The following is a 27,449-nucleotide window of genomic DNA, read 5'->3' on the forward strand; positions in this document are numbered from 1 at the left end:
CAAAACTCCTACTGAAATATAGCTGCTGTCTTGTCTTCTTTATAGCTGCATCAGTATGTTGGGACCAGGATAGCTCGTCAGAGATCTTGGCACTCTGGATTTGTGATACGCATCAGCTGCTCATACGACCACCAACTGCCCCCATGGCTTCACGTGATCAGATCGGCGGTGGGGATTGAGCAGGTGCTACACCTTGCCCAAGGGTGACCTGCAGGCCAGTAGGTGGAAGGAGAGCCTTTAGCCTCCTTTGGTAGAGATATAACTCCACCCTGCCACAATCATGAGCCTATGTAAAAGCCTCTTGAACACCACTATTGCATCTGCTTCCACCACCAGCCATGACAGCCTGTTTCAGGCACCCACCACTGTCTGTAAAACAAATTACCCCACACATCACCTTTAAACCTTCCTCCTCTTAAAGCATTTAAACATCTCCCTCTAGTGTTTGACAGTTCTACCCTGGGAAAAACATTCTGGTTGGCTTCTCAATCTATACACTTCTATCTGCTCTCCTGTCAGTTACTGATGCTGTAGAGTAAACATCCCAATTTTGTCCAACCCCTTTTAGATGAGGCAAAATGTGTGTCTTTGGAACAGGTTTTCTGGAAGACCACAATCTGTGTGGAGCAGAAATAACATCTTCATGTCACTGACAATCAACACTGTGCACCTCAGGGATGTGTGCTTAGCCCACTGCTCTACTCTCTCTACACCAATGACTGTGTGGCTAGGCACAGCTCAAATGTCTTCTATAAATTTGCTGATGACTATTGTTGGCAGAATTTCAGATGGTGATGAGGGCGTACAGGAGCAAGATATATCAGCTGGTTGAGTGGTGTCACGCAACAACCTTTCACTCAACCTTAGTGGGACCGAAGAACTGACTGTGGACTTCAGAAAGGGTAAGACGAGGGAACACACACCAGTCCTCAAAAAGGGATCAGAAGTGGAAAGAGTAAGCAATTTTAAGTTCCTGGTTGTGAATATCTGTGAGATCTATCCTGGGCCCAACATACCAATGCAGCTACAAAGAAGGCACAACAGCAGCTATATTTCATTAGGAGTTTGAGGAGATTTGGTTTGTCACCAAAGACACTCAATTTCTACTGATGTACCATGGAGAACCTTCTGATTGGCTGCATCACTGTCTGGTATGGGGGTGGGGTGGGGCTACTGCGCAGGATTGAAATAAGCAGCAGAGAGTTGTAAAATTAGTCAGCTCCATCATGGGCACCAGCCTCCATAGTATCCAGGACATCTTCAAGAAGCAATGCCTCAAAAAGACAGCATTCATCATTAAGGACCCCCATCACCAAGAACATACTCAGTTCTCACTGCTACCATCAAGAAGGAGGTACAGAAACTTGAAGGCACACTCAACTATTCCGTAACAGTTTCTTCCCCTCTGCCTTCGGATTTCTGAGTGGATATTGAACCCCTTATTGTAATTCAGTTTTTTCTCTATTATGTATTGTATTGTACTACTGCCCCAAAGACAACAAATTTCATGACATAGGCTGGTGATATTAAACCTTATTCTGATTCCTCAAAAGGGTGGTGGGAATTGAATTGTTGAATATCTGAGGCAGTGATTGATTTTTCATAAGAGGGGCCAATAGGTTATCAATGGGAAGGCAGAACTGAGGTGGCCTATTCCTGCTCATAATACGTAGGCTCCCAGTAAGAACACTGAAGTGTTTGATGTTGAGGGTACAGTATTTAAAACATAGTCAGATTTATTCTACCGTCAAGATGAGGCCACACGCAGGTCGATGGAGCAATACCTTATCTCCTGCCTAGGTAGCCTCCCACCTGCCAGCAAGAACATTCAACTCACAGAGCTCCGTTAATACCCCTGCTCTCCCCTTACCCCATCCCTATCTATAATTTTAGTCTGGTTCTCTTTCTCTCTCTTTTTCCTCCCCTCACTATAATCTCCCCCCAGACCTACCTTTCTTTCTCTTTTATTCCCATAATTCTCCACCTTCCCCCTAACCCATTTCCCTTCTGCCTATCACTTCCCAGCTCTCTACTTCATCCCTTGCCCCCACTTCTTATCCCCCCTCGACCATCCCACGTTACTTCACTCCTGATGAAGGGTTTCGCCCCAAAGCGTCGTCACTACCTGCTCCCATAGATGCTGTCTGGCCTGCTGAGTTCTGTCAGCATTTTGTGTTTTTATCAGATTTATTCTGATCACTGTTGCCCTCTACTGGTAAATCTGGAAATTACCCCAGTTTTGACAAGGTCTTTAATTGGAATGCCCTTGTGGTTATTCCTGGCCGAGTCTATACAAGTAAAATGTGTTAACTATTGTGAGGTCCTCCATCACGCCATCTGCGTGAGATGATGGGCTATCTGGGACTTTGAGACTTTTTTTTACCGTGCCCATGGTCTGCTCTTATCAAATTATGGTATTGCTTTGCACTGTTGTAACTGTATGTTATAATTATGTGGTTTTTTTGGTCAGTTAGTCTTGGTCTGTCTTGTGTTTATGTGATATCATACTGGAGGAACATTGAATTTCCCCTTGGGGATGAATAAAGTATCTATCTATCTATCTATCTATCAGTCAGTAGACCATGAATGTTGCATCCTAACTGTCTACGTTGTTGGTGTAGTGCCAGTATGTAAGTCAGGGCAGTACAATATAGGGAGCAAGTTGTTGCTTATCCAGTATGCTCCCCCTCCCTCCACACAGCTGATGAATCCAAAGGAGTGTTAGAGACCAATACAGTTTGGCACCATAGGATTTGCCAGTCAGCATTGAACTCAATGTAGGACTGCTTTGGGTACTCCAGCTAAAGATTTTCCCTCTAAGTTTACTCCTGATGCCTTCCCAATGCATGGGTATAGGCACAAGGCAGTGGAGTTTTCACATCAGAGTTTTCCTTCTCTAAATGCACAGCTGACAAGCCCCATCTGCTTGCAGCAAATCGTTTTAAGGTGCTGGTGAACTACCTGCCCACTCCCCCCCTCCCCCCCCCCGGCTCCTGTCAGTAGAAACTATTCCAGTGGACTTAGTAGCCGAGCCACACATTAAGGGCAGGAGATGGACTTGGAGACACAAGCCAAGGGGAGCATTTAGTAGGTAGTGGGACCTTATCCACACCAACTGCCCTAGCTATGACAACCAGTGTTGACTATTAGGAGGTGGAATTTGTGAACAACTGCAAATATGGGATTTTCTGCTGGCTTAAAATAAAAACTGCCCGGTGCAAGGTTCAATGGTTCCATTTAGTACCAGAGAAACGTGTATAGTATACAATCTGAAATTCTTACTCTTCACAGACATCCACAAACAGAAAAAAAAGCCTGAAGAATGAATAACGGAAACACCAGATCCCTCCCCCCCCCCCCCCCCACCTTCAAGGAGCAGCAAAAACATCGACCCTGCCACTCCCCCCAAAGGTTGAATTAGGGCAATTTCTTCCTCCCTCCCCTCACAGATGCCGAGTCCCTCCAGCAGTTTGTTTATTGCTCCGGATTCCAGCATCTGCAAGGCCTTGTGTCTTGCAATAGAGGTTGATATTTTTCTTCTATCCACAAGGAAACACATTACAATCCCCGAATAGACCCTATATTTAACACATGGATACACGTTTGATATTTATTCATCATGCAACAAGTCATTTACAAAGCAGGTTTGTGTCTGAAGAGACTCAATTCTCCAAATGGCCTATTCTGCATGGAAACATTGAGTAACCAACTCACAGCTGACATCCTGTTTTGAAAAAAATTAATAGTTTTAGTTTATTAATAGTTTATACCATTATTTAGCAAAAGTCTTTCAAAATTCCATTTATTGGTTAATATTTTAAAGTAACTTTGACACGATGAGCAAGATGGGGGTTGGCTTTTTACCGACATACAAAGCCAGCTGTTGGGATGGTTTTTGTGTCAGTTATTGTGTTGTAAACACCTATGGCAGTTACCATCTTTCCTAGTTCATCCACTGAAGAACCAGCATAAGGCAGCAGGCTGGAACTCGGGGCTCAGGGAGGTGCTGTCTGACCCATCTCTTTCCAGCTTTTCCAAACCAGCATATCCTTGCTTTTAGCCGGCACGACAACAAGCTTCCCAACTTGGAATCCAACAATCTGACCGATCCCATCATTGCGTCCCATGGATAAGAGCATGGTGAGGGGACCTAGGGGTGAAGAGATACCAGAGAGGTGAAAGGGTCCCATAATACCATGAACAACTTCAGTCTCCATCTCCTTGTGGGATGGGCCAGTTTCTGTGATGTACTTCTCTATGACTCTATTCAACCTCTCCCAAAAACTCAGGTCCTCACATCCTGGGAACATCCTTGTAAATTTTCTCTGCACTTTTTCCAATCTTATTGACATACTTTTTGGAGGCAAGTGACTAAAACCATGCACAATACTCCAAATTTGATGACAGCAAGTCAAATAACCACACATTACAACAGTGGTGTGCAGAAAAGCATCTCTGAACACATTGAATCTTGAAGTGAATGGGCTACAGCAGCAGAGACAATGAACATACAAGGTGTAGGAGGTACCTAATAAAGTGGCCACTAAGCATACAGCTGTACCTATGAACATAAATGCTATCAATTTTTTCAAGACTTCTTTGGCTTTTATTGAACTGAAGAGTGACTTAAAAATAATGGGTTAATTTGACCAATTTCCCCCCAAACACATGTAGTCCAAACCTTTAATAGGAGCTTCCATTCAATTGTATAAAGATGTAAAAAAAGCAAAAGGGTGGCATTTGCTTCTCTTCAGCATTTATCGTAGTGGCAAGGTAAGATTAGGTACTTACTTTGTAAGGGACACAGAGCGCTGATCCAATACACACGGGCATCTTTAGTTCAATGACACTCCAATGTATCAGAATCCCTTTCCCTCGGTAATATTTGAAGTAATTTGCTAAAGCTGTCTGCAGACTTACCTGGTTGGTAAGTTTTCAGGGGCTTTTTTGTCAGGCTCCGGACAATGTTATCCACAGCCACGGCTGCGTGTAGTCCCGCATGATAGGCCATTTTCGGCTCTTTGACATCGGCACAATCACCTATCGCATAAACGTTTTCCATCCCACTGACTTGCAGATGCTTGTTGACATGCAAGGCACTGTCCTCAGCAAGCTGATCGCCTGTAGAAAAAAAAAGATAAAGAGTAAAAATCACACACTCCAGCTGCAACCACTTCAAACGGCAGAGATAACTCCCAATTCAAACTCACCGAACGCTGTGGCAAACATCCATCCAATCACATTCTGCGTTTACTGGTTAAATGTGGCACAATTAGTACAACGCTTTACAACACCAGTCAGCAGAGTTCAATTCCCACCGCCATCTGCAAGCAGTTCTTACGTTCTCCCCGTGACTGAGTTTCCTCCAGATGCTCCAGTTTCCTCCCATATTCCAAAAACATATGGATTAGGGTTAGCAAGCTGTGGGCATTCTACAAGTACATGTACAATAGGGGTATGGTGGGCTATGGTCCATGGAGGATTAGGCAGTATTATAACTTAGCACAGACTAGAATGGGCCAAGTGGACTACTTCTGTGCTGTTGTGCTCCATAATTCTTTGACTATTTAGAGAAAATATTTGATTCTTCTTTAACATAGCTGTGGCTATGAACTAGGGAGCAAGGAAAAGCAAGGGTATGGTATACCAGAATAAGGAATAATTACACTTACTAAAAGCCTTTGAGTATGCTGAAGAGTTGACCCTTATTCCTGTACAACAGATGACCATGTCCACTGTGATTTCCTCACCCTTGTCAGTCAATATTTTCATGTCAGACTGCACTTCATTCACTACGAGATCGTGCAGGTTAGTGACTTTCTGTCCTATTGGAAAACAACAGTACAAAAAAAAAGTTTATTTGCTTCTCAATGCAAAATAATTCAAGTCCAAATTTCAAGGATGTATGGAATTTGCATCTTCTCCTATGACCACGTAGGATTCGTAGGGTGCTCCCATTTCCTTCCACATTCCAAAGATACTCTATCCAACACACAAAATCCTGGACAAACTCAGCAAGACAGGCAATATCTATGAAGGGGAATTGGGTAGCATGGTACTGTGGTGGTTAGCACAACACTTTACAGTACTAGCGCCCCGGTTCATCTCCTGCTGCTGTCTGTGAGAAGTTTGCACGTTCTCCTCGTGAGTGCATGGGTTTCCTCCAGATGCTCTGGTTTCCTCCCACAGTCCAAAGACGTACTGGTTGGTCACTGTAAACTGTTCCATGATTAGGCTAGGATTAAATCAGGGGATTGCTGGGCAGCACGGCTCGAAGGACCACAAGGTTCTTTTCCATGCTGCATCTCAATAAGTAAACAAACACTCTACATTTTGGATCCAATCCCTTCATCAGGATGGGGAAAGTTGGGGTCAGAAGCCAGAATAAGCAGGAGAGGGAGAAGAGGTGAAGTAAAGCTGGCAAGTGCTAGGGGAGATCGGGTGAGGGGGAGGTGGGTGTTTGATGCTCGGTATAGACTCCGTGGTCAGAAGGGCATGTTTCTGTGCTGTACAATGCCGTGACTGAGTGCTCAGAAGCAAGAGCCACAGGAGGATCAGGACTGGGTGACACCATGGACCAAAGGGACAATGCTGCTACTGCACAGGTCCAGAAATCTGGGTTCGATCCCAACCTCCTACACCGTGTGGAGTCTGCAGGTTTTCGTTGAAACTACCTGGGCTTCTGCACTGGTTACCTCCCACGTCACGGCAGCATAGCAGTGAGTGCAACGCCATTACAGATCGGGGCGTTCCAGACTTCGGAGTTCAATTCCGGCACCACCTGCAAGGAATCGCTGCACGTCCTCCCCTACACATTTTTCCAGGTGCTCTGGTTTCCTCCAGCAATCCAAAGACACACTGGGTAGGTTAAGTGTTCGTTGTAAATTGTCCTGTGATTAGTTAGGAGGTCAATCGGGCTTGTAGGGGTTGCTGGGAAACCCATGCAGTCACAGGGAGAACATGCAAACTCCTTACAGACAGCGGCAGGAATTGAACTCAGGTCGCTGGTGCTGTAAAGTGTTGTGCTGACCACTACCGTGCTGCACAGTGTAGTGAGGTGTTAGGAGAATCATGGGACAGTGAAATGTGGGGGAAAGTGAGCGGTAAGAATGCAGACTTTTTGAGTTGAGAAGACTATTATATTGTAAGATGTGTTAAATATGATAACCTATCCTCAGAAAATCCAGGCAAGATACAAGGGTTAAGTTGCAATGAGGACTGAATCGAGGGGGCCTGGGAGGGGGAAAAAGGAGGGTGACAAATTCAGAGTTACACACACAGGGAATGCTCGAGAAATCAGCAGGCCAGGCTGCTTCTATGCAGAGGAATACAGTCAATGTTTTGGGCCAAGAAAGACCCTTCATAAACACAAGGGATTCTGCAGATGCTGGAAGTCCAAAGCAACACACACGGAATGATGGAGAAACTCAGTAGATCAGGCAGCTTTTATAGAAATGAATAAACAGTCGATATTTCGGGCTGAGAACCTCCTTCATGTTTACGATAGGCTACAAATTCATCTAACCGGGGAGACACATCCAACTGAGGAAGAAACCACCCACACGGCTATTTCAAGGCATCAGTGGCACCAGCGGACATCAATACACTATCCGACTCTACACTAGTATGGAGAGAATAGAGAAAGGTGGGAGGCAAGTCCAGGAGTGAGATCTGGTCTTGGGGGGGGGGGGGGGGGGGGGGGTGTGTGTAGCAGGGTGTGTATGGACCCGTGTCTGAAGGCAAACATGGTTGGTGTCACTCAGGTTTGGAGAGAAGGGGCTGTGTTGGGAGGTTTGAGAAATGAGGGAGTTGAATCAGGGGCAGGTGCATGGAGAGAAAGTCCATGTCCTCTCCAGCTTAGTTGATATCTGGCAAATATTAACCTTAAAAAGGGTATGTTCATTAGGAGTTTAAAGCGATTTGGTATGTCACCAAGAACTCTAGCAAATTTCTATGGAGAGCATTCTGACTGGTTGAATCACCATCTGGTATGAGGTACCAAGGCACAGGATTAGAAAAAGCTGCAGAGGGTTGCAAACTCAGCCAGCTCCATCATGGGCACCAGCCTCCCAGGAATGAGGACCTTTTCAAGAGGAGATGCCTCAGAAAGGCAGCATCCATCATTAAGGACCCCACCACCAAGGACATGCCCTGTTCTCATTATTCCTGAGAGAGAGTGGAGGCACAGGAACTTGAAGACAGTCAACAGTTTAGGAACAGCTTCTTCCCCTCTTCCACATGTGTAAATATTGACTGAATGTTTGGTGTGAGATGACTCAATGCTGAAAATCAGTGCAATTACATTCCATCCCGGTTACCAGAGACATGTGTGCGCATGGCTGAAAGATCACAAAGACAAGCCCATGGCGTAACATTTATCAAACCACTGAAATATTTTTAAAGATCATTAGAAAAGCTGAGCTTAATTTGTCACATGTACATTGAAACGTCCAGCAAAATGCATTGTTTTGCATCGGTGCCCAACGTGCAGGGGGAGGGGGAGAGGCAGCCAGCAACTGTTGCCATGCTTCCAACACCAAGATGGCATACCCACACCTTACAAAGCCTAACCCACACATCTATGTGATGTGGGAGGGACCATGGTCACCCACAGGAAATCCATGCAGTTATGTAGAAAACATGAACTCCTTACAGATACAATGGGAATTGAACACTGACATCTGGTCAGTTAGTACAGTTAGACGAGAAGCTAGACTGGACTGCCAACACAGATGCCTTGTGCAGGAAGGCACAGAGTCGACTGTACTTCCTAAGAAGGTTGGCGTCATTCAATGTCTGTAGTGAGATGCTGAAGATGTTCTATAGGTCAGTTGTGGAGAGCGCCCTCTTCTTTGTGGTGGCGTGTTGGGGAGGAAGCATTAAGAAGAGGGACGCCTCACGTCTTAATAAGCTGGTAAGGAAGGCGGGCTCTGTCGTGGGCAAAGTACTGGAGAGTTTAACATCGGTAGCTGAGCGAAGGGCGCTGAGTAGGCTACGGTCAATTATGGATAACTCTGAACATCCTCTACATAGCACCATCCAGAGACAGAGAAGCAGTTTCAGCGACAGGTTACTATCGATGCAATGCTCCTCAGACAGGATGAAGAGGTCAATACTCCCCAATGCCATTAGGCTTTACAATTCTACCGCCAGGACTTAAGAACTTTTTAAAAGCTATTATTAATGCTTTTTGAGATAGTGATTTAGATGCATATCATATTTTTTACTGAGTTAAGTATTGTATGTAATTAGTTTTGCTACAACAAGTGTATGGGACATTGGAAAAAAGTTGAATTTCCCCATGGGGATGAATAAAGTATCTATCTATCTATCTATTACAGTACCGCCCTAACGCAATGGCCTGAAAGTGCAATGATTACAGTAAAAATCAACCCCCCCCAATGTAAAGTCAATGGCCATTTTCGAAGGAGCTGTGAGAAAGCCTTGCCCTTCCATTATGTTATTACCAAGACTTCAGCCAACATACCTAACTGAAGCTGAACTCCTTTCTTCAAGAGGATATCTTTCAACCCTTGCCTCACACTTGGCAAGAGCTGAACATCAGCCAGAGGAATCTTGGAATGAATCAAAGTCACCTATAGAAAAATGCAAAAAAAAGCAGTTAGGGTCATGGAAGAACATGAGGATACAGGAGCAGGAGTAGGCCACAAGACTTCTCAATCTTACAATATGTTCATGCCTGATCTATGCTTGTTCCATCTCCGCTTCTGTACCAAGTGAACGTGATACAAGATGGCACCTGTCGACATGTCTATACTTCTCCCCGTCCCAGTAAAGCAGCCAGCATTGTCAAGGACCCTACCCACCCTGGGCATACTCTCCCCCCCACCCTCCCCCACTGGGCAGAAGATACAGAACCTGAAGGCATGTACTGTTGTGGATTTAATATTTCATTAATATTTGAGTAATGTTGTAATACTTGTTTGATTATGCATCCTTTGTTGTTTACACAATTTATTATGGGTTATTTGGAAAAGTACGTGAATGGACATGTCATTTCACCGTGTCATAAGTGTGCGCCTCACTAAAAGCAAAATTGAAACTAAGGCACTCGTATCCCGGGTTCCCATTGATTTCCTTTTGATTAGTTTTTGGAGATACAAAACATAGGAGATGACTAGTTTTAAAACAACCCGAGATGACTACTTACCTGATGAGGTACAAAGAGATGTTAAGAGTTTTAAAAAAAAACACAGCATGTTTCCCCAACCACACCCCCTTCGGAAAGGGTGGCCAAATTTTAAAAAAACACTAAAAGGACGAAATTCACAGGTTCTTAAACGGGAAGAAATTTATTTATTTTAAAAAGCATGCCACATTTGATTGCACAAGAGATAACTGGATTTCATATACTGAGTGAATTGAGCAGTATTTGGAAGCAAATGAAACAGCCAATGAAAAGGGAGTGCCAGTTTTGCTGAGTGCACTAGGTGAAAAGCAGTAGTTTGCTGAGAAGTTTGACCACTCTACCCAACCCACCCAAAATGAGCTTTGCTGATATTGTGAAAGTAATACAGGACCATTTTGAACCAAAATATTGTTGACTGCAGAGCACTTTAGATTTCATAAGTGAAACACAAGTCCATTTCAACTTCAGTGCCAGATTTGAACAGAGTGCCCAAACATTGTGCAAGTTCAGTAATAGGGTTTAATGATGCAATGCGAGATTGCATCAAGGCAGAATCCAAAAACCGCTCCTACCTGAAGCACCGCTTACGTTTAAAAGAGCAGCTGAAATCGGTGTACTAATGGAAACAGCGGACAAGACACAAGCGAGTTGCAGTCTTGAATGAAAGTGAGTATGACCAAAACTGCACCGTCCAAACAGAAACCTGCCTGGTCAAACAAATTTTGTTACCAATGTGACAGGGCCTCGCATACACATCAATGCAGTTTTCAAGGTGCAATGGGCAGAAAATGCCTTAAAGTAGGACACATGCAAAGAGCATGTCAGGCAACCAAAAATAAATGGACTGCACAGGGAAGAGAAAAAGATAAAAGTCGAGCAGAAGTTTCAAAAAAGGGCACTAATCAGCATGCTGTTGATGAAAAATCTGATAATGAGAGTAACAGGACTGGGTAGCCTTGAGATTCAGCAGAGTCAACTGAAAGCAAATTAAGAAAGGTACCGGATGATGCCACGGCAGTGTTCAAGGAAGACATCAGTAAAAACACATGAAGGCCAAAATAGTATTAAATGAAAATACCACACCCAAGTTTTACAAAGCCCAGCCAGTTCCTTATACCATCCATGAGCAGCCAGTGAGCTGGATCGCTCGGAGGTTGAAAGAATTCGTTCCACAAGCCCCTGGCCCCAGAAGCCAACAAGAATGGGTCTGTCAGGATCTGTGGTGATTTTACGGTCACCATCAAGCCAGTACTGAAAGTAGATCAATACCTTCTGGTAAAGATGATAAAGAACATTTCCAAAATCTCACAACAGTGAGATTAGAAGATTATGGGCACAGAGCATGATGCAATTCTTTAAACCAAGCGTTGTTTACTGTGGTCACACTGAAGCACAAGGATTAGAAGCACAAGTGTGCTTAGAAAATTCAAGCAGTGGTGGATACTCCCAAGGCCAAAGGACATCAATGACTAGAACAGGTTCCTACCAAACCTGGCTACGGTGCTCCACCCCTTGAACTCATTACTGCAGATCAGGAAGAAATGGCAATGGACAAAGCAATGTGAAGTGGCTTTCACAAAGGTAAAGAAACTAGTGACGTCAGACTCTGCAATCACAATTTCAATGATCCATATTGTCCAGTGAAGTTTGCCTGTGACGCCGCACCTTATGGCATAGGCACAGTCAGGTCAGATGTTATAGGCAATAGACGTGAATGCCCCATAGTCACTGCATCAGTTTCCCTTACCGCTGCAGAGAACAATTCCACACAGATTAACACAGAAGCCTCGAGTATGGCTTGCGGTGTAAAACGTTTGAACCAGTACCTGTACGGGAGAGAGCTTGCCCTCATTACTGATCATCAACCACTGGTGCCCATTTTCAGTCCATAGAAGGGGGTTCCACTAACAGCACCAGCACGAATGCCAAGATGGGCTCCATTGCTTGGAGGACACAATTACAGGATTGAATTCAAGAGGACAACTAATCATGGACATACTGATGGGATTGTTCTGTTCACTCTTGGACAAGGAAATAACTGAAAAGTTTACAGAAGACGACACTCCTCTTAACGTATTCTCTCTAATGCAAATTAAAAGTCTCCCTGTTATGGCAGAGATGATCCAAAGGGAAACCAGAAAATATCCCCACTGCACTTTCTTAGGTCTACATGGCAACTAAAAATGGCAGGAAGTGCAACAGAAACTCCAGTTTCCCCATTTTTACCAGTGCCGGGATGAACTTGCCCTTGATGATCGTTGCCTTTTGTGGGGATTGAGAATTGTTGCACCATCCAAGCTGAGAGCTACAGTGTTGGCAGAGTTAAATGCTTATCATCTAGGCGTGGTCAAAATTAAAGAGCTGGCTTGAAGGTTTGTCTGGAGTATTCAGTGTTATGGGCAGAAGTTCCCATTTGCTTCAAAAAGGCAACAATTATACCAGTGCCCGAGAAGAATAATGTGAACTGCCTTAATGACCATCACCCAGTAGCACTCACATCGACAGTGATGAAATGCTTTGAGAGGTTGGTCATGACTAGACTGAACTCCTGCCTCAGCAAGGACCTGGACCCATTGCAATTTGCCCATCACCACAATAGGTCAACGGCAGATGCAATCTCAATGCTTCTTCACATGGCTTTAGACCACCTGGACAGCACAAACACCGATATCAGGATGCTGTTCATCGACTATAGCTCAGCATTTGATACCATCATTCCCACAGTCCTGATTGAGAAGTTGCAGAACCTGGGCCTCTGTACTTCTGCAATTGGATCCTTGACTTCCTAACTGGAAGACCACAATCTGTATGGATTGGAGATAACATCTCCTCCTCACTGAGGATCAACACTGTTGCACCTCAGGTGTGTGTACTTAACCCACTGCTCTACTCTTTATACCCATAACTGTGTGGATAGGCATAGCTCAAATACCATCTATAAATTTGCTGATGATACAGCCACTGTTGATAGAACCTCAGATGGTGACGAGAGGCCGTACAGGAGTGAGATATGCCAACTAGTGGAGTGGTGTCACAGCAACAACCTGGCACAATGTCAGTAAGACGAAAGAGCTGATTGTGGACTTCAGGAAGGGCAAGATTAAGGAACACATACCAATCCTTGAGGGACCAGAAGTGGAGAAAGTGAGCAGTTTCAAGTTCTTGGGTGTCAAGATCTTGATGGATCTAACCTGATCCCCAACATATTGATGCAGTTATAAAGAAGCCAAGACAGCAACTATACTTCATTAGGAGTTTGAAGAGATGTGGTATGTCAGAAATACACTCAAAAACTTCTATAGATGTACCGTGGAGAGCATTCTGACAGGCTGCATCACTGTCTGGTATAGAGGGGCTACTGCACAGGACTGTAAGAAGTTGCAGAGGGTTGTAAATTTAGTCAGCTCCATCTTGGGTTCTAGCCTACCAAGTACCCAGGACATCTTTAGGGAGCGGTGTCTGAGAAAGGCAGCGTCTGTTATTAAGGACCTCCAGCACCCAGGGCATGCCCTTTTCTCACTGTTACTATCAGGTAGGAGGTACAGAAGCCTGAAGGCACACACTCAGTGATTCAGCAACAGCTTCTTCCCCTCTACCATCTGATTCCTAAATGGACATTGAAACCTTGAACACTACCTCACTTTATTAATATGTATTAATTCTGTTTTTTTGCATGATTTTTAATCTATTCAATATACTATAATTTATTTATTATTATTATTTTCCCCTTCTATATTATGTAGCCCATCGAACTGCTGCTGCTAAGTTAACAAATTTCACGACACATGCCGGTGATAATAAACCTGATTCTAACTCTGATGGCCTGGGATGGATCAGCAGACTGAGCAGTTTGTCATGTATTATTCCGGGTGCCAACGTGTCCAGAAAAAAGGTATCTAGAGCTGTTAGAAACACTTCCTGCAGTTCCAAGTCAACTCATACAACTACCATGGAGGAGGCCCCAGAGCCCGAGGTTGTTTCACCTGCCAAGGAGAAAGACCCTCCTTGTTATGACAGGCATCAGAAGACCTCCACAGCAAATAGGACAATTTAAAATTTACTATGCTGTGGATGTCTATATAATAGTTGTATTATATATTACATTGTGTATGTAGAGACAGATTACTAGAGAGCAATGTGTTACATATTTGAATTGAGTTGCATTCTATATTGAGTTGGAATTTACAGCTAAGGAGTGTAGTGTATTTAATATTTCAGTAATATTGAATATTGTAAATATGTTTTTGACTAAGCATTCTTTGTTGCTTACATAATTCATTACAGGTTATTGGTAAAAGAATGTGAATGGCAGATGTCATTTTGCCACCATATCACAAATGCATACCTGACTAAAAGTAAAAATGAAAACTAAAACGCGCACATCCTGGGCTCATGTTTTTCTTCCAAAAAGTTTTTGAAGTTACAAAACATAACATGAACCACAGGTTCAAGGACAGTTTCGCACCAGAATGTGTGACGCCACTCGAGAGCTGCTCCCAGCACAACTTTGGGTGGATTGGTTGTTAATGCAAGTGATAGCTCACTGTACGGTTTTAAGTATATGTGACAAAACTTTCATCTGAAATTGAAATCAGCTTCTACCCCACTGTTATGACTATTGAACGGTGCCAAGTATAATAAGATGGATCCTTTCCATCACATTACGTTATTATAATCTGGCACCTTATTGCCTACCTGCACTTACTCTGTAACACAGTACTACATTCTGCAATTGTTTTTCCTTGGTCTACCTCAATGCATTGTGTAATGGATTAATCTGTATGAACAACATGCAAAACAAGCTTTTCGCTGTGTCTTGGTACATGAGGTAACAGAAAACAAATTGAACCCATGTCCCTGGTACTGTGAGGCAGCATCACTGGTCTGCCCATCCATGCTCCCCAGTCTTACGTTAAGACCGACAACATTACTACATACCTCTTTGTCAGGATAATCAGTTTTGAGTTCTGCTGCCATTTCCACACCAGCTGACCCACCTCCGACTACAGCGATTCGTGGAGCTGTCCGAATCTGTGAAAATACAGAAAGTTCATGATGCTCATTACATAACCACAACTACAGAATTATAACTTCCTGTTGGACAAACCATCATTTCACAGTTTTACCTTTAACACGGTATTACCTTTGCCACAAAATCTTCATACATCTGGATGGCTTCTTCCATTGGAACTGGGTCACTGAATTTTCCAGGGAAGGGGCCAGAGCTTCCGGTGCCCAAAATAAGGTGTGAAAACTGCACAGCCTTCAAAACAGAAAGGCCCGTTAGAACTGCATATTGAAAAAGTTTAAGTGTCTCACAGCATTTAGGTACCTAAGCTTGCACATCCAAAGATGGAGTCAACACAAATGAACACAAGAGTGCCTACCTCCCTACTCTCCAAAATTACTTCTTGATTTTCCAAATCAATATTGATGACACAACCTTGCTTGAAGTTCTCTCCAAATGTCTCTTTGAATGAAATAAATGTTTTCTTCGCAAATCCTAACAAGGAGAAAAAAGTGAAACTAAAGCGATTATTATTGTACGTGTTTCTAAGTATCTTGATTATAATTGGTTTATTATTGACACTTTTATCAAGATACATTGAAAAGCTGGTTTTGCATACTGTTTGTACCAATCAATTGATTACATGATGCATTGGCGCAGAACAAGGTAAAACAATAATATTGCAGAATAAGGTACAACAGTTACAGAGAAAGTGCAGGTAAACATTAAGGTGCTAGGTCATAATAAGGTAGATTGTGAGGTCAAAAGTCCATCTTATCATATCAGGGAACTATTTAATAGTCTTATTAAGAGTGGAGTAGGAGCTGTCCTTGAGCCTGGTGGTATGTACTTTCAGCCCTTTGTATCTCCACCTGATGGAAGAGGGCTCTGGGGTGGATGGGCTGGCATGCTGACTGCTTTATTGAAATGTCCATTGAGTAGAGGATGATTTCTATGATGTCCTGAGCTGTTGCATTACCAACCATTAGCATCCAGATAGGATGCATTTCATTGTGCAGTAGCAAAAATTGGTAAGGGTTAATGGAACAGGCCAAATTTCGAGCTTCTTGAGGAAGTAGAGGCATTGGTGGGCTTTCTTGGCCATGGTATCAATGTGGTTGGATGACAGGCATTTAGTGATGTTCATTCCTTGGATCTTGAAGCTCTCAACCCTCTACCTCAGCATCATTGATGTAGACAGCAGCACATGCCCACTCCTCCTCAAGTCAGGTTTTTTTTGTTTCACCGAGTACACAACATAGAATAGGATAATGGTTTAGATGACAAATGTCTTCAGTCAGCAGGATGGGAACCTTCATAAAACTAAAAATGTCTTCTCAGAGGTTATATTTGCAGTCTGTGATCAATCGCTCTTTGAACACTAATAGTATCAAGTAACAAGGTTGAGGTCTTGTCTCTGTCTAGTATTGCAAACTGCTGATTTGCTTGTCTAGCAGGGTGGAAGACTGATACAACCCACCAGTTCAACAAAGGTCTTAATTCAAGACTCTACCTTATCTTTAGAATTGGAGCATAAGCATGCAACACAAATGATTAAAACACTGCTCACATTGAAAATGGGCATCAAGTTTGTTATCTATACTAATTTAAGTAATAGATTACAATTAGTCAAGCAGATTCCTTGCAGCTAATTATTTGCAGCATAATATTTGTAATAGTATTGTGGAGAACATAATCACATTTCCTAATGACACTATAATAGAACTATAGAGTGAAAAGCAACTTCACTGAGCTAACAACTGTCCTAAAGCTCTTCCCAGTGAGGGGGGGGGGGTGAGAAAGTGCACATTAGCTCTTCAGAGTCCATCTCTGTCACCCCTTGTAGACCTGATAAAATAGAGATAATGTAGATGACTGAGGGGAGAATTGAAAAACATCAAGAGCAATATGGTTTTAATTAAGCTTAAGGGATGATGTGAAGTGGGGTCATGCTCACATTTGATTAGAACATAAAACATAGGAGCATAATTAGGGTATTCAGCCCATTGTGTCTACTCCACCATTCTATCATACGTGATTCATTATTCACCTTCTCCCTTCACATGGTAACCTTACTCATCAAAAACCTATCAACCTCTTGTTACGAAGGATGAACAACTCTGATGGGCAGAAGGGTGCAGAGTCGCCTATGCCCCCCCCCCCCCTTTTGGAGAATTGCAAATCGCTACTACTTTGATGCTGTTATCAAGGAAGTAAGAGAGACAAAGGACATCTGCCAGGGCAGTTGTTATTGATAACAGCTCATGAAAGTTAATGAGAGAGAGACACAGCTCAGAGATATACAAGGTGGAACGTCTCCTACTGACAAAAGCCATTGATTTACTGCTTTTGTCTTTTGGAGAAGGATTGTTTACTTGGTACTGTTCTATTCATTGAAACCCCTCAGGGGGCAACCAGAGTGGGCTGGTTTGATGGGTTACATCATCCCAACCTGATTGACACCTGAGACCCGTGAGTGGGGATAAAAGTGAGGTCTGGGGTAACACCCCTCAGATGCACCAGGAGAAACGCTAGTGAGCATCAGAACCCCCACGAGACAGGGTGGGAGATCGGAGACCGAACGAAGGGTCGGTAAATTTTAACTCAGTGTTTTGTAGCGAGACCGGTGGGGGCTTGTGTGTGTCCACCCTTGCCTGGGTGACGAGTCCACCACGGAAGAACGGTCTAGCTAAAGGACGGAGGGGTCATACGTGAATGGCCACAACAACAACGCATCGACGGATCAAAATCGGAAAGGAAGGTTGGCAAGATAATCGCTGTTACTGTTCACACGTTTTCTCTCTCTCTCCAACAATTGCAACACATTGACAAACAACTACTGCAGCCTGCATGAACTGAACTTTATATTTCCATCTGACAATTCATTATCCTCTAGACAACGATAGAGCTGGTTTCATTAGTGATTATTATTATACCCGCACTTTTAGGTTTAGTATTGCTAACGTATATTCTCTGTATACTCGCATTGATATTATTTTGTATATTTTTGCTAATAAATATTGTTGAAAATATTATCACCAGACTCCAACGGATACTCCTATCTTTGCAGGTAAGACACCCAGTTACGGGGCACGTAACACTCTGTTTTAAATATACCCAAAGACTTGGCCTCCACAGCCATTCATGGCAACAAATTCCACAGGTTCACCACCCTCTGGCAAAAGAAATTCCTCCTTATCTCTGTCCTTGTATTTTGAGGCTGTGCCCTCTGGTCCTAGACTCCCCCACTATAGGAAACATCCTCTCCACCTCCACTATATCTAGGCCTCTCAATATTTGATAGGTTTTAAAGATACCACCCTCATTTTTTTTGAAACTCCAGTGAGTACAGTACTTAAAATTATGAGAATGAAAATGCACTTTAGTTGACTCAAATGTTGCAACAGCCATTTTATGTCAGGCTGGGAATTCAGCCGTATACTTCCTGCTGCCATCTGTATTTTGCTCATCTGTGAAAAATTCAGTTTCATTAAAGACCATAAGACAAAGGTGCTGATAAATGAAGGGCAGAATGCTTCATCAACGCGTCTGCTCCACCATTCAATAAATATTAAATCAGCCTTGACTGAGATACAGCGCAGAGTAGGCCCTTTGAAACATGCAGCCCAGCAATCCCTTTACTTAATCCTAGCTTAATCACAGGACAATTTACAAAGATCAACCGGTACGTCTTTGGACTGTGGGAGGAAGCTGGAGCACACGGAGGAAACCTACATAGTGACAGGGGAAACGTACAAATCCCTTATAGACAGCAGTGAAAATTGAACCTGGGTTGCAGGTACTGTCAAAACGTTCTGCCAACCACTATGTTACCGTGCCACCCCAATCCTCTCAACCCCATCAGTGCCCACGTGAGGATGTAGCTGTAGTAAATTTCCAATATGAGTGTTCTTTTTCTTCTGCACTGTTCTTGCTCTTGAGAAGGACGCAATTGTGAGATACTGTGCATCGTGGAATGTAGTGATTACTAGGTGGCCAAGGTGATTATGACAATCAAGCATTTGAATGCCATTAAACAAGTACTGTATGTGTATAATTATGGACAAGGACTTGAAATTGGGCTACATAATTGTCAAAGTTGAGTTTGTTTTCTGCACAAGTTCATGGATGCACAGATATAACAGAAAAACTTACTTGCAGCAGCAAGTACAGCACATTGCATCGTATAAGCAGCATTCAGAAGAAAATTAGTTATTAACAAATGTCTACAAGAACATGTTTAGAACAAAAATGTCTATTTTAGTGCAAAGTGATCAGTGTGGTGCTAAACTCTTCTGATTATGCTATAAAAGGTATATTTAGAGGTTGATAGGTTCTTTATTAAGCATGTTAAAGGTTATGGGGAGAAGGCAGGAAAATGGGGTGGAGAGAGAATATCAAATGGTGGAGCAGACTCGATGGGCTGAATGGCCTAATTCTGCTGGTCTGTCTTATGATCTTAAAAGCGAAGTCTGAAAAGTTTATAAATAAATATATCAAAAGGTTCCTTGTGAAGTGATCGACCACAATAAGCCTGGAGACCAACAACTACAGACAACCCAATCTACGACTCGGAGAGGAACTTACCAATTTGAACTCTGGCCAGGCTCATCTGGAGTGGTTGGTGTGATGAACTACATATACCTGTCTGGGCTGCTCCTGTGGCTCCTCCCACAGACCCCTGTATAAAGGCGATTGTATAAAGATTGTATCATCTGTATAAAGATGATGCCCGGCCTCATTCTCCAGGATGTAGTGTTGTTCATTCTTCCAGTCAATAAAAGCCGATACCTCGCTTCTTACGTCTCAGAGTGAGTTACTGATGGTGCATCAGTTGGTAAATGAATTGACTTGAGCTTTGTTCCTCTTCTTTTGACTTTAAGGCAGTCCAACTTCAAAGTGGATTACCACCACCAGCTGGACTGGAGTGTGGTGTGGAGAATTGGGAGATAACCCTTAGTATTTCTCTTTCAAATGAAAGCCAAATTACCCTAAAAGCCTTTTAGATTGCAAGCGATTAAAGATGATACTGTGAATTAAAGTCACTCCCATAACTTATTTAAATGGAAACTATCAACCCCCAGAGGTTGTAATGAAGCCTGCATTTGAATTTTTTTGAACTTTATATGATTCGCACTGTAATATGTGCAACTGTTTCATAATTATGACAAAACCTATGCAACAAAGAATGATGCTTTCCAAATAGATAAAATAATTAAATCTAGAATTCCCAATTCTAAGTCAGGTCAAAGTAATTCCTTCCTTTTATTACCTACTTTTCCCATAAACCCCAAAAGTTATAAAGGTGTCTCCCCTTATAAAAGAAGCTTTGAAGGTTGTGAAACTCATAAAAGAGTTAAAGTTACATATGAGTTGTTTGAACTAATTACAATGAATAAGAAACGCAGTTAATAGGCAAAGTCATTGTCTGGTGTGGCTTGTCATGTGCTGCATTTCATCTGGTTTAATTGGCAATTTCACACACTGCATCAATATACCCTCTTAAGATGAGTAATGCTCCTCCATTAAGTACAGCTTAGTGCAGCAAGGCTCTCGTCTGATTACCTTTTGCTTTTTATTAAAAAAAAGGTAAGGCTTGTGCATCAGCAGGCAGTAAGAGAATCTATATCCTTGCTGGTTCACTACTTGGGGAGGAACAAGAGGGGAGAAACACTCAAGAGTTCAGAATCACAAACCTTCCTTCTGTTAACTCACCACTTTCCACCGACGCGCGGAGGGCGCCGGGATTGTGGTGGAAGGCATCTTTTACGTCAATCAACGTGAACGGAATCTTGTACGACTTCAGCTGGTTTCCTGCCGCAATCCCTCCAAAACCGCCACCGACCACCACGACGTGGACCGTCTCGTCCACTGATACCGCCCCTCCCATGCCGTTTCTGGGGGAAGAGAGCGTTTCAGCAAATGTGTTCAGAAGTATTAATTGTTGGGGAAAAAATACGTACCAGATGCATCGTAAAATGACTCGGACCTGCAATTCCAATAGATTGGTGGGCAGGTATGCAGTTGGTGTACGTAATATTTCACTAGTTGATAATTGGTTTATCATTGTCACACACACCAACGTACTGTTTTGCATGCTATCCATACAGGTCATTTCACCACGTTAGTGCAAGGGAATATCAATAACAGGATGCAGAATAAAGTGTTAGAATTACCAAAAAAAGTGCAGTGTAGGTAGACAAAAAGCTGCAAAGCCATATCAAAACAGCTGGTGAGGTCAGGAGTCCACCTTATTGTACAAAGGCACTGTTCAATAGCTTTGTAATGAAGGGATAGAAGTGGTGGTTTCTGAGCCTGGTGGTTCGTGCTTTCAGGCTTTTGTATCATCTGCCCAAAGGGAGGAGGAAGTGAGAATGTCCAGGATGGGTGGCATCTTTGATTACGCTGGCTGTTATCCATGGCGACAAGAAGTGTAGACAAAGTCCACAGAGACGAGGCTGGTTTCTGTAATGCTCTGAACTGTGTCCATATGCTTGGCAGTTCTTTGCAATCTTGGGCAGAGCACTTACTACTACATCAAGCTGTGATTCATCTAGGGTTACTTTCTGCGGCGCATCTATAAAAGATGGTGAGGGACATACTGAATTTCCTTCATCTTCTGAGGAGGTACAGGCACTGGTGCCCTCTCTTGGCCATGGTGTTTGCATGGTTGGATCATGGAAAGCTCTTGCTGTTTACACCAGGAACTTGAAGCTCTCAACATCTCCACCTCAGCCCCACTGATGCAAACAGGATGTACAATAACCTAGATATTGTATACATCACTGAAGGTTACAAGAGTACACTGGGTCTGAACTACTGATCTAAAGACAGTTTCCTATCCCATCATCACAGCTACCAAGTTTAAATTCAGTTAAAATTATCATCATTAGCAATGACCATGAACCTTCAGGATTACTCCAGCATCTCAGGAAAGATGATATAGATGGTTGTAGACTCAGCCAGCTCCACCGCAGGCACAAGCCTCCCCACCATCGAGGACATCTTCAAAGGCAGTACCTCAAGGGGGGCAGCGCTCATTATTAAGGAGCCCCACCACCCAATACATGCCCTCTTCTCATTACTATGACCAGAGGGGAAATAGAGGAACCTGAAGACCACTGTTCCCTCTAATGACCAGCGTGCGCAAAAATCCTGTGCTGCGCAATTTTCCCCCCCAGTGACAACATCTGCGCACTGAATAATTTATTCAATAAAAAGAAACAGTTCAAGTAATCCAGTTCTAAAATCTGCAGATATATCATCACGAACTCCACGTTGTCAACACCGTCTGGATCAGAAACTGGAAATAGTATATGATCATGAAATATACTTAACATGCCAACAAGGTAGAGAGTGACAATCTTTTGGGCACAGTTCAAATTCCTTCATGTGCTAGCAGCAAAAGATGAGTGCACGTGCATACACCTTAGAAGGAACACTGTTGAAGAAGCATATTCAAATGGTTTAGGAACAGCTTCTTCCCCTCTGCCATCAGATTTCTGAATGGTCCACAGACCCAACCCCTGCACTACTTATTTATTCTTACTGTAACAGAATAACTGTTTATGTATTGCACTGTACTGCTGCCACAAAACAACACATTTCACCACGTCAGTGACAATAAACCTGATTCTTTTACTAACAACTCCACACCTAAGCACTGATTCTTAGAATCAGAATCTTAACTACCTTTTGAGATTGCTCAGTTCAGGGGACAACTACAAATGAATACTAAATGTTGGCCTGGCCAAAAATATCTTCATCCAATGAAGAATATCAGCAAAAGGTCATTCATAACTGAGAATCTGAATCGTTTATTAGCACAGACATACCTATGTCATGTTTTGATAATTTGCGGCAGCAGTACAATGCATAAAATATACTATAAATTACAATAAGAAATACACAAAATGAACTAGTGCAAAAAGAGAGCAAAATTAGTGAGTTAATATTAGTGGGTTTATTGTCTGTTCAGAAATCTGATAGTGGAGAGGGGGAAGCTGTTCCTAAAACATTGAGTGCGTGGCTTCAGGCTCATGGACCTCTGCTCTGATGGTATTAACGAGGGCATGAAGGCCTTTAATGATGGATGCTGCCTTTTTGAGGCATTGCCTTTTGAAGGTGTCCTCGATGGTGTGGAGGTAGTTGCATGATAGGGCTGGTTGAGTTTACAACCCTCTGCAACATTTTCCCCCAATCTTGTGCAGTGGCCCCCTCCATGTCCCTCACACATGGCTCTTCAATGACCATACAGGGCGTCAACTGTAACATCCTGGTTGAGTTTTTTTTACTGCTATGCCGTAGGTATTTCATTTTAGCAGTTCTGCAAGAGCAGACCGTTCTGCTTTCAGCTTGCTTGGCTTTGAGCCAAGATAAGAGGCTCGTTATTCAACTTAGGAATGTATTGCCAACCAATCAGAATGGTGGAATTGGGAGAAGGTACTGGAGAAGGCTGGGTTGAGGGTCTTGGTTGGCGGGAGCTGGGAGAGAACAGGGGGAAAAGCTGGCTGAGGATGCCATCCCTGTGGCACAAGGTGCTTTGTGCAGGTGAACGGCTTCAAGAGGAAGAACCAATACTCCCGAGGGAGGCATGTTTGTTTGAGATGGATTTCGAGCAACATTCAGAAGGTGGTGGGTGCTTTCACACAGACTGAGTGTCCAGTGCGCAAGTGACAGACAAGTTCAAGACCAGCTCCAACTTCAGTGCACATTTGACTGTTTAAGAGTAATGGGCCCTTTTTGTTTTTTTTCTTTCTTTAATTTAATAACTGTTTGCTTACATTAACATTCTTAAATATACTTCTTCATAAACTGTATGCAGTGTACGATCTGTTATTTCTTGCCGGGGGGCAGTAAATCACACGGCATTCACACAAACTGGGGTTTAGGTGGGCAAGGCACCCCAACCTCATGGATTTGGCAGGACCAAAGTTGTATATGTCCTCGACTTACACAGCCGGAGAACATGGAACAGAAATCTACAGCACATTACAGGCCCTTCAGCCCACAATGTTGTGCTGATCATGTAACCAACTCTAGAATCTGCCTGGAATTTCCCTAGTGCATAGCCCTCTGATTTTCTAAGCTCCATCTACCTATCTAAGGGGCATTTAAATGATCCTATTGTATCCACTTCCATCACCACCGCCAGCAGTGCATTCCATGCACCCACCACTCTGTGTAAAAAAAAAACTTATCCCTGACATCCCCTTGATACCTATTTCCAAGCACCTTAAAACTATGCCCCCTCACATTAGCCATTTCAGCCCTGGCAAAAAGCCTCTGGTGGGTCTTTCAGTGCAGAGTTGGGAGTCTGCCTACTAGGGTTAACAAACCATTTCCCGAGATGCCCGGGGAGACGGGGTTTCACAACCCGAAATATTGCTCATCTTTTTGTCTCCAGGGATGCTGAATGATCAACAGTTTGTTTTCTTCTTGATCCTGACATGGCTTCACATTTTGGGGCTGAACCAGCACACTCTCACTTGTTGGAAGAGCAAATGTGACTAGAGGCATCCTCATAGCACACACTGTGAACGGATCTACCGAATTCCACTGATGTCAGCAATATGTTTGCACCAGGCCCTTTGGTGTTAATAACTTCACTCACCTCAACTCTGAACTGATTCCACAACTTACAGACTCACTTTCAAGGGCTCTACAACTCATGTTCTCAGTATTATATATTTTTTTTTATTTGCACAATTACTTGGCAGGTCAGGCAGCATCTACAGAAAGGAATAAACAGTCAATGTTTCAGGTGAAAACCCTTCATCAGGATTGGAAAGGAAGGGAAAGATGCCAGAATAAAGTGGAGGAGGGGGGGATGGAAGGAGTACAAGCAAGAACTGGAATACAAACAAGCACCTGGTGATTGAAGCCAGGTAGGTAGAGGAGGAGGGATGAAGTGAAAAGCTGGGAAGTGATAGGTGGAAAAAGTAAAGAGTTGAAGAAAGAGGATACTTTGTTTTCATATCATTTTCCATAAATTGTACTGTATCTTTATTTTCCTGTAAATGCCTACAAGAAAATGAATATTAAGGTAGTATGTGGTGACTGTGGAAATACGTCTAACCATGAAGTCTTTATCAATTTACAACTTTTGTAAAATGTAATGTGACAAAATGGAATCTATGTGATTCCAGAGTGCTTTGCTGGTTTGGATGGAGGCTTATGAGAAGTGTGAGGGTGTTTTATAGTGGGGGCATCTTTACGGCAGGGTGTGTTTTGACAACAGAGAAAAACAGATCACAGCTGTCATGAGGGCAAGAAGCCTCAAAAGATAAACGGACTGATTGAAGACAAATATGGTGGATGCAGATAAGGAAGGAATGCAATTATTTGATGGAACAACCTCAAAGCCATGAAGTTGATGAATTACTGGACTTTGTAAATGTATAAAAATGGTTTGTTTTGAGCTCCAAGATTAAAGATACCTTCCTTGACATAGGGAGGGAAACTTTCCCTTGCAAGTAATAAATGCGCTTATAATTTGATCCACTCTGAATTTGTTGTTGTTTGTCACTGTATATTAGAGACCTGGCTGAGTGGTACACCACATGACATATGTACTTTGATAATAGATTTACTTTGACTTTGCAGCTGGAAATGCTACAGCTGCTGTAAACAGAATTTTACAGATGCAAGTTTAAGAAAACATTTTGTCACAGATATTTAAGGGACAAATTCCAGCAAATAGGATTTGCATAGATGGGTATCACTGTTGGCACGGATGAAGTACGTTACCTTTCCATCCCTGGAAACTTCCTCACTCAGAGGGCGGCAAGAGTGTGAAACAAACTGACAGTGCAACTGTGGCTCGATTGCAACATTTAAGAGAAATCTGGATAAGTACATGGGTGGGAGTGGTTATGGAGGGCTATGGTAGAGGTGTGGGTCAACTGGACTAAGCAGAATAACAGTTTGGCACAGACTAGATGGGCCAAAGGGCCTGATTCTCTAGCTTATGAAAATACAAAAATACCCTTCACAGGCTGTTTAAACAACATATAGTCACTGTAAACAACAGAGCCTAGAAAAGATCCCCTCTCCCTTCTACTTATCAAAAATAGCCATCTATAGGTTCAGGACTTTAATGTCATAGGGAACAGCAGAACTTGGAGCAAAACCTTCCCATTCCACCACTGTTTCCGGGAGGGTTCCAGTCCAATCAGACAAGGAGCACCCATGAAGCTCCACACCATGGCTATTCAATGAAGCCCATTAAATCATAGTTTTATATAGGAAACCTGAATCCAAAACTCAAATTCATTTCCACTCTCTACTACCACAAAACCTTCCCCTTACACACACACGGGGTATAAATACCATGAAGTTCAAAGCAAATTTATTATCAAAACTGATAAGTCAGCACATTCAACCCTGAGATTCGTTTTATCGCGGGCATACTCAGTAAACCCAAGAAAGATAACAGAATAAATGAAAGACCGTACCAACAGGGCGGACCACTAGGGTGTAAAAGACAATAAACTATGCAAATACAAAATAAAATATAATAATAATAATAAAAATAATAATAATAATTTAACAATAAATACTGAGAACATGAGATGAAAAGTCCTTGAAAGTGAGTCCATAGTTTATGGAAACGGTTCAGTGACGGGGCGAGTGAAGTTATCCTCTTTGGTTCAGAACCTGATGGTTGAGGGGTAATAACTGCTCCTGAACCTGGTGGATTACTACGTAAACATAACAGTCACGAGTTAACATGGACTATATATACCATAACTTACACAGGTACGTGCTGGGCAATTACTTTTGTGGCGTTTGCGAGTTGGTTGGGGTAACTTAGCGAATGCAACAGCGATTCTTTAAAACTGCATTCGCGAAGTCGCGTAAATGTTCCATTTGCTTAGGGAAGTAGGCGACGCGACGCGGGAGTTCCTGACGCTACGCAGCAAAACTCCCAGCCCAAGCCGACAGCTTACCGTGCCGAGAAGGGAAGGAGGTAAATCCCCGCAGGGACTGCTCCCGCACTTCGTGTCCACAGGAGCAGGCCGAGAAGCGGCCGCTGACGGTCCCTGATAATGGTGACGAGGGCGGAGAGACTCGTGACCCGCCCCCTTTGCGATCTCCGAAGGTCCAATTGCAGGGAGACGTGCCCGGCGACGGGTCCCGGCGCAATACGCCTACTGGAGTCCAACTTCCAGAGTTGTGTGCAGTATTGTGTTTTGAAAACCCCTGACTACCCCGCAGGATCCCCCTTTTGATCAGCTGTTCCCAGTTCTTCTATATCGTGACTAACTGTTGGCCTTACAGAAACATAGA

At 43.1% G+C, this 27,449-nt stretch overlaps 2 protein-coding genes across 4 annotated transcripts in view; one reads left to right on the forward strand and one right to left on the reverse strand.

Moving 5' to 3' along the window:
- Positions 1–14,439, forward strand: part of LOC140714370 (very long chain fatty acid elongase 6-like) — a 152,447-nt gene extending 138,008 nt beyond the window's left edge. Inside the window, exon 4 of the mRNA XM_073025575.1 lies at positions 13,894–14,439. Within this exon, the coding sequence (XP_072881676.1) occupies positions 13,894–14,204 (311 nt within the window). The 3' untranslated portion in view covers positions 14,205–14,439. The remainder of the gene's footprint in view (positions 1–13,893) is intronic.
- On the reverse strand, positions 3,728–27,245 carry LOC140714369 (ferroptosis suppressor protein 1-like). Of its 3 annotated transcripts, none has more exons than XM_073025571.1 (9): positions 27,110–27,245; positions 20,874–21,055; positions 15,538–15,653; positions 15,294–15,413; positions 15,089–15,181; positions 9,488–9,596; positions 5,673–5,825; positions 4,921–5,121; positions 3,728–4,150 (listed from the first exon to the last, which is right to left on the reverse strand). In XM_073025571.1, exons 2-9 carry the CDS (start codon positions 21,046–21,048, stop codon positions 3,996–3,998), a joined length of 1,122 nt encoding a protein of 373 aa, XP_072881672.1. In that variant the 5' UTR covers positions 21,049–21,055; positions 27,110–27,245; the 3' UTR covers positions 3,728–3,995. The 3 variants fall into 3 exon arrangements, with proteins under 3 accessions (XP_072881672.1, XP_072881673.1, XP_072881674.1); XM_073025572.1 differs by lacking the exon at positions 27,110–27,245 and adding an exon at positions 26,915–27,072; XM_073025573.1 differs by lacking the exon at positions 5,673–5,825.
- Between the last annotated feature and the right edge of the window lie 204 nt (positions 27,246–27,449).

This window comes from Hemitrygon akajei, chromosome 21 (genome assembly GCF_048418815.1).
Source record: "Hemitrygon akajei chromosome 21, sHemAka1.3, whole genome shotgun sequence".
Classification (NCBI taxonomy): domain Eukaryota; kingdom Metazoa; phylum Chordata; class Chondrichthyes; order Myliobatiformes; family Dasyatidae; genus Hemitrygon; species Hemitrygon akajei.

Coding starts and splice junctions, on each gene's coding strand:
- LOC140714369 (XM_073025571.1), bottom strand. CDS start 21,048: ATGGGAGGGGCGGTATCAGTGGACGAGACGGTCCACGTCGTGGTGGTC. Junction 15,414..15,537: donor TAATTTTGGAGAGTAGGGAG/GTAGGCACTCTT, acceptor TCTGTTTTGAAG/GCTGTGCAGTTTTCACACCT. Junction 15,182..15,293: donor ATGAAGATTTTGTGGCAAAG/GTAATACCGTGT, acceptor GTATTTTCACAG/ATTCGGACAGCTCCACGAAT.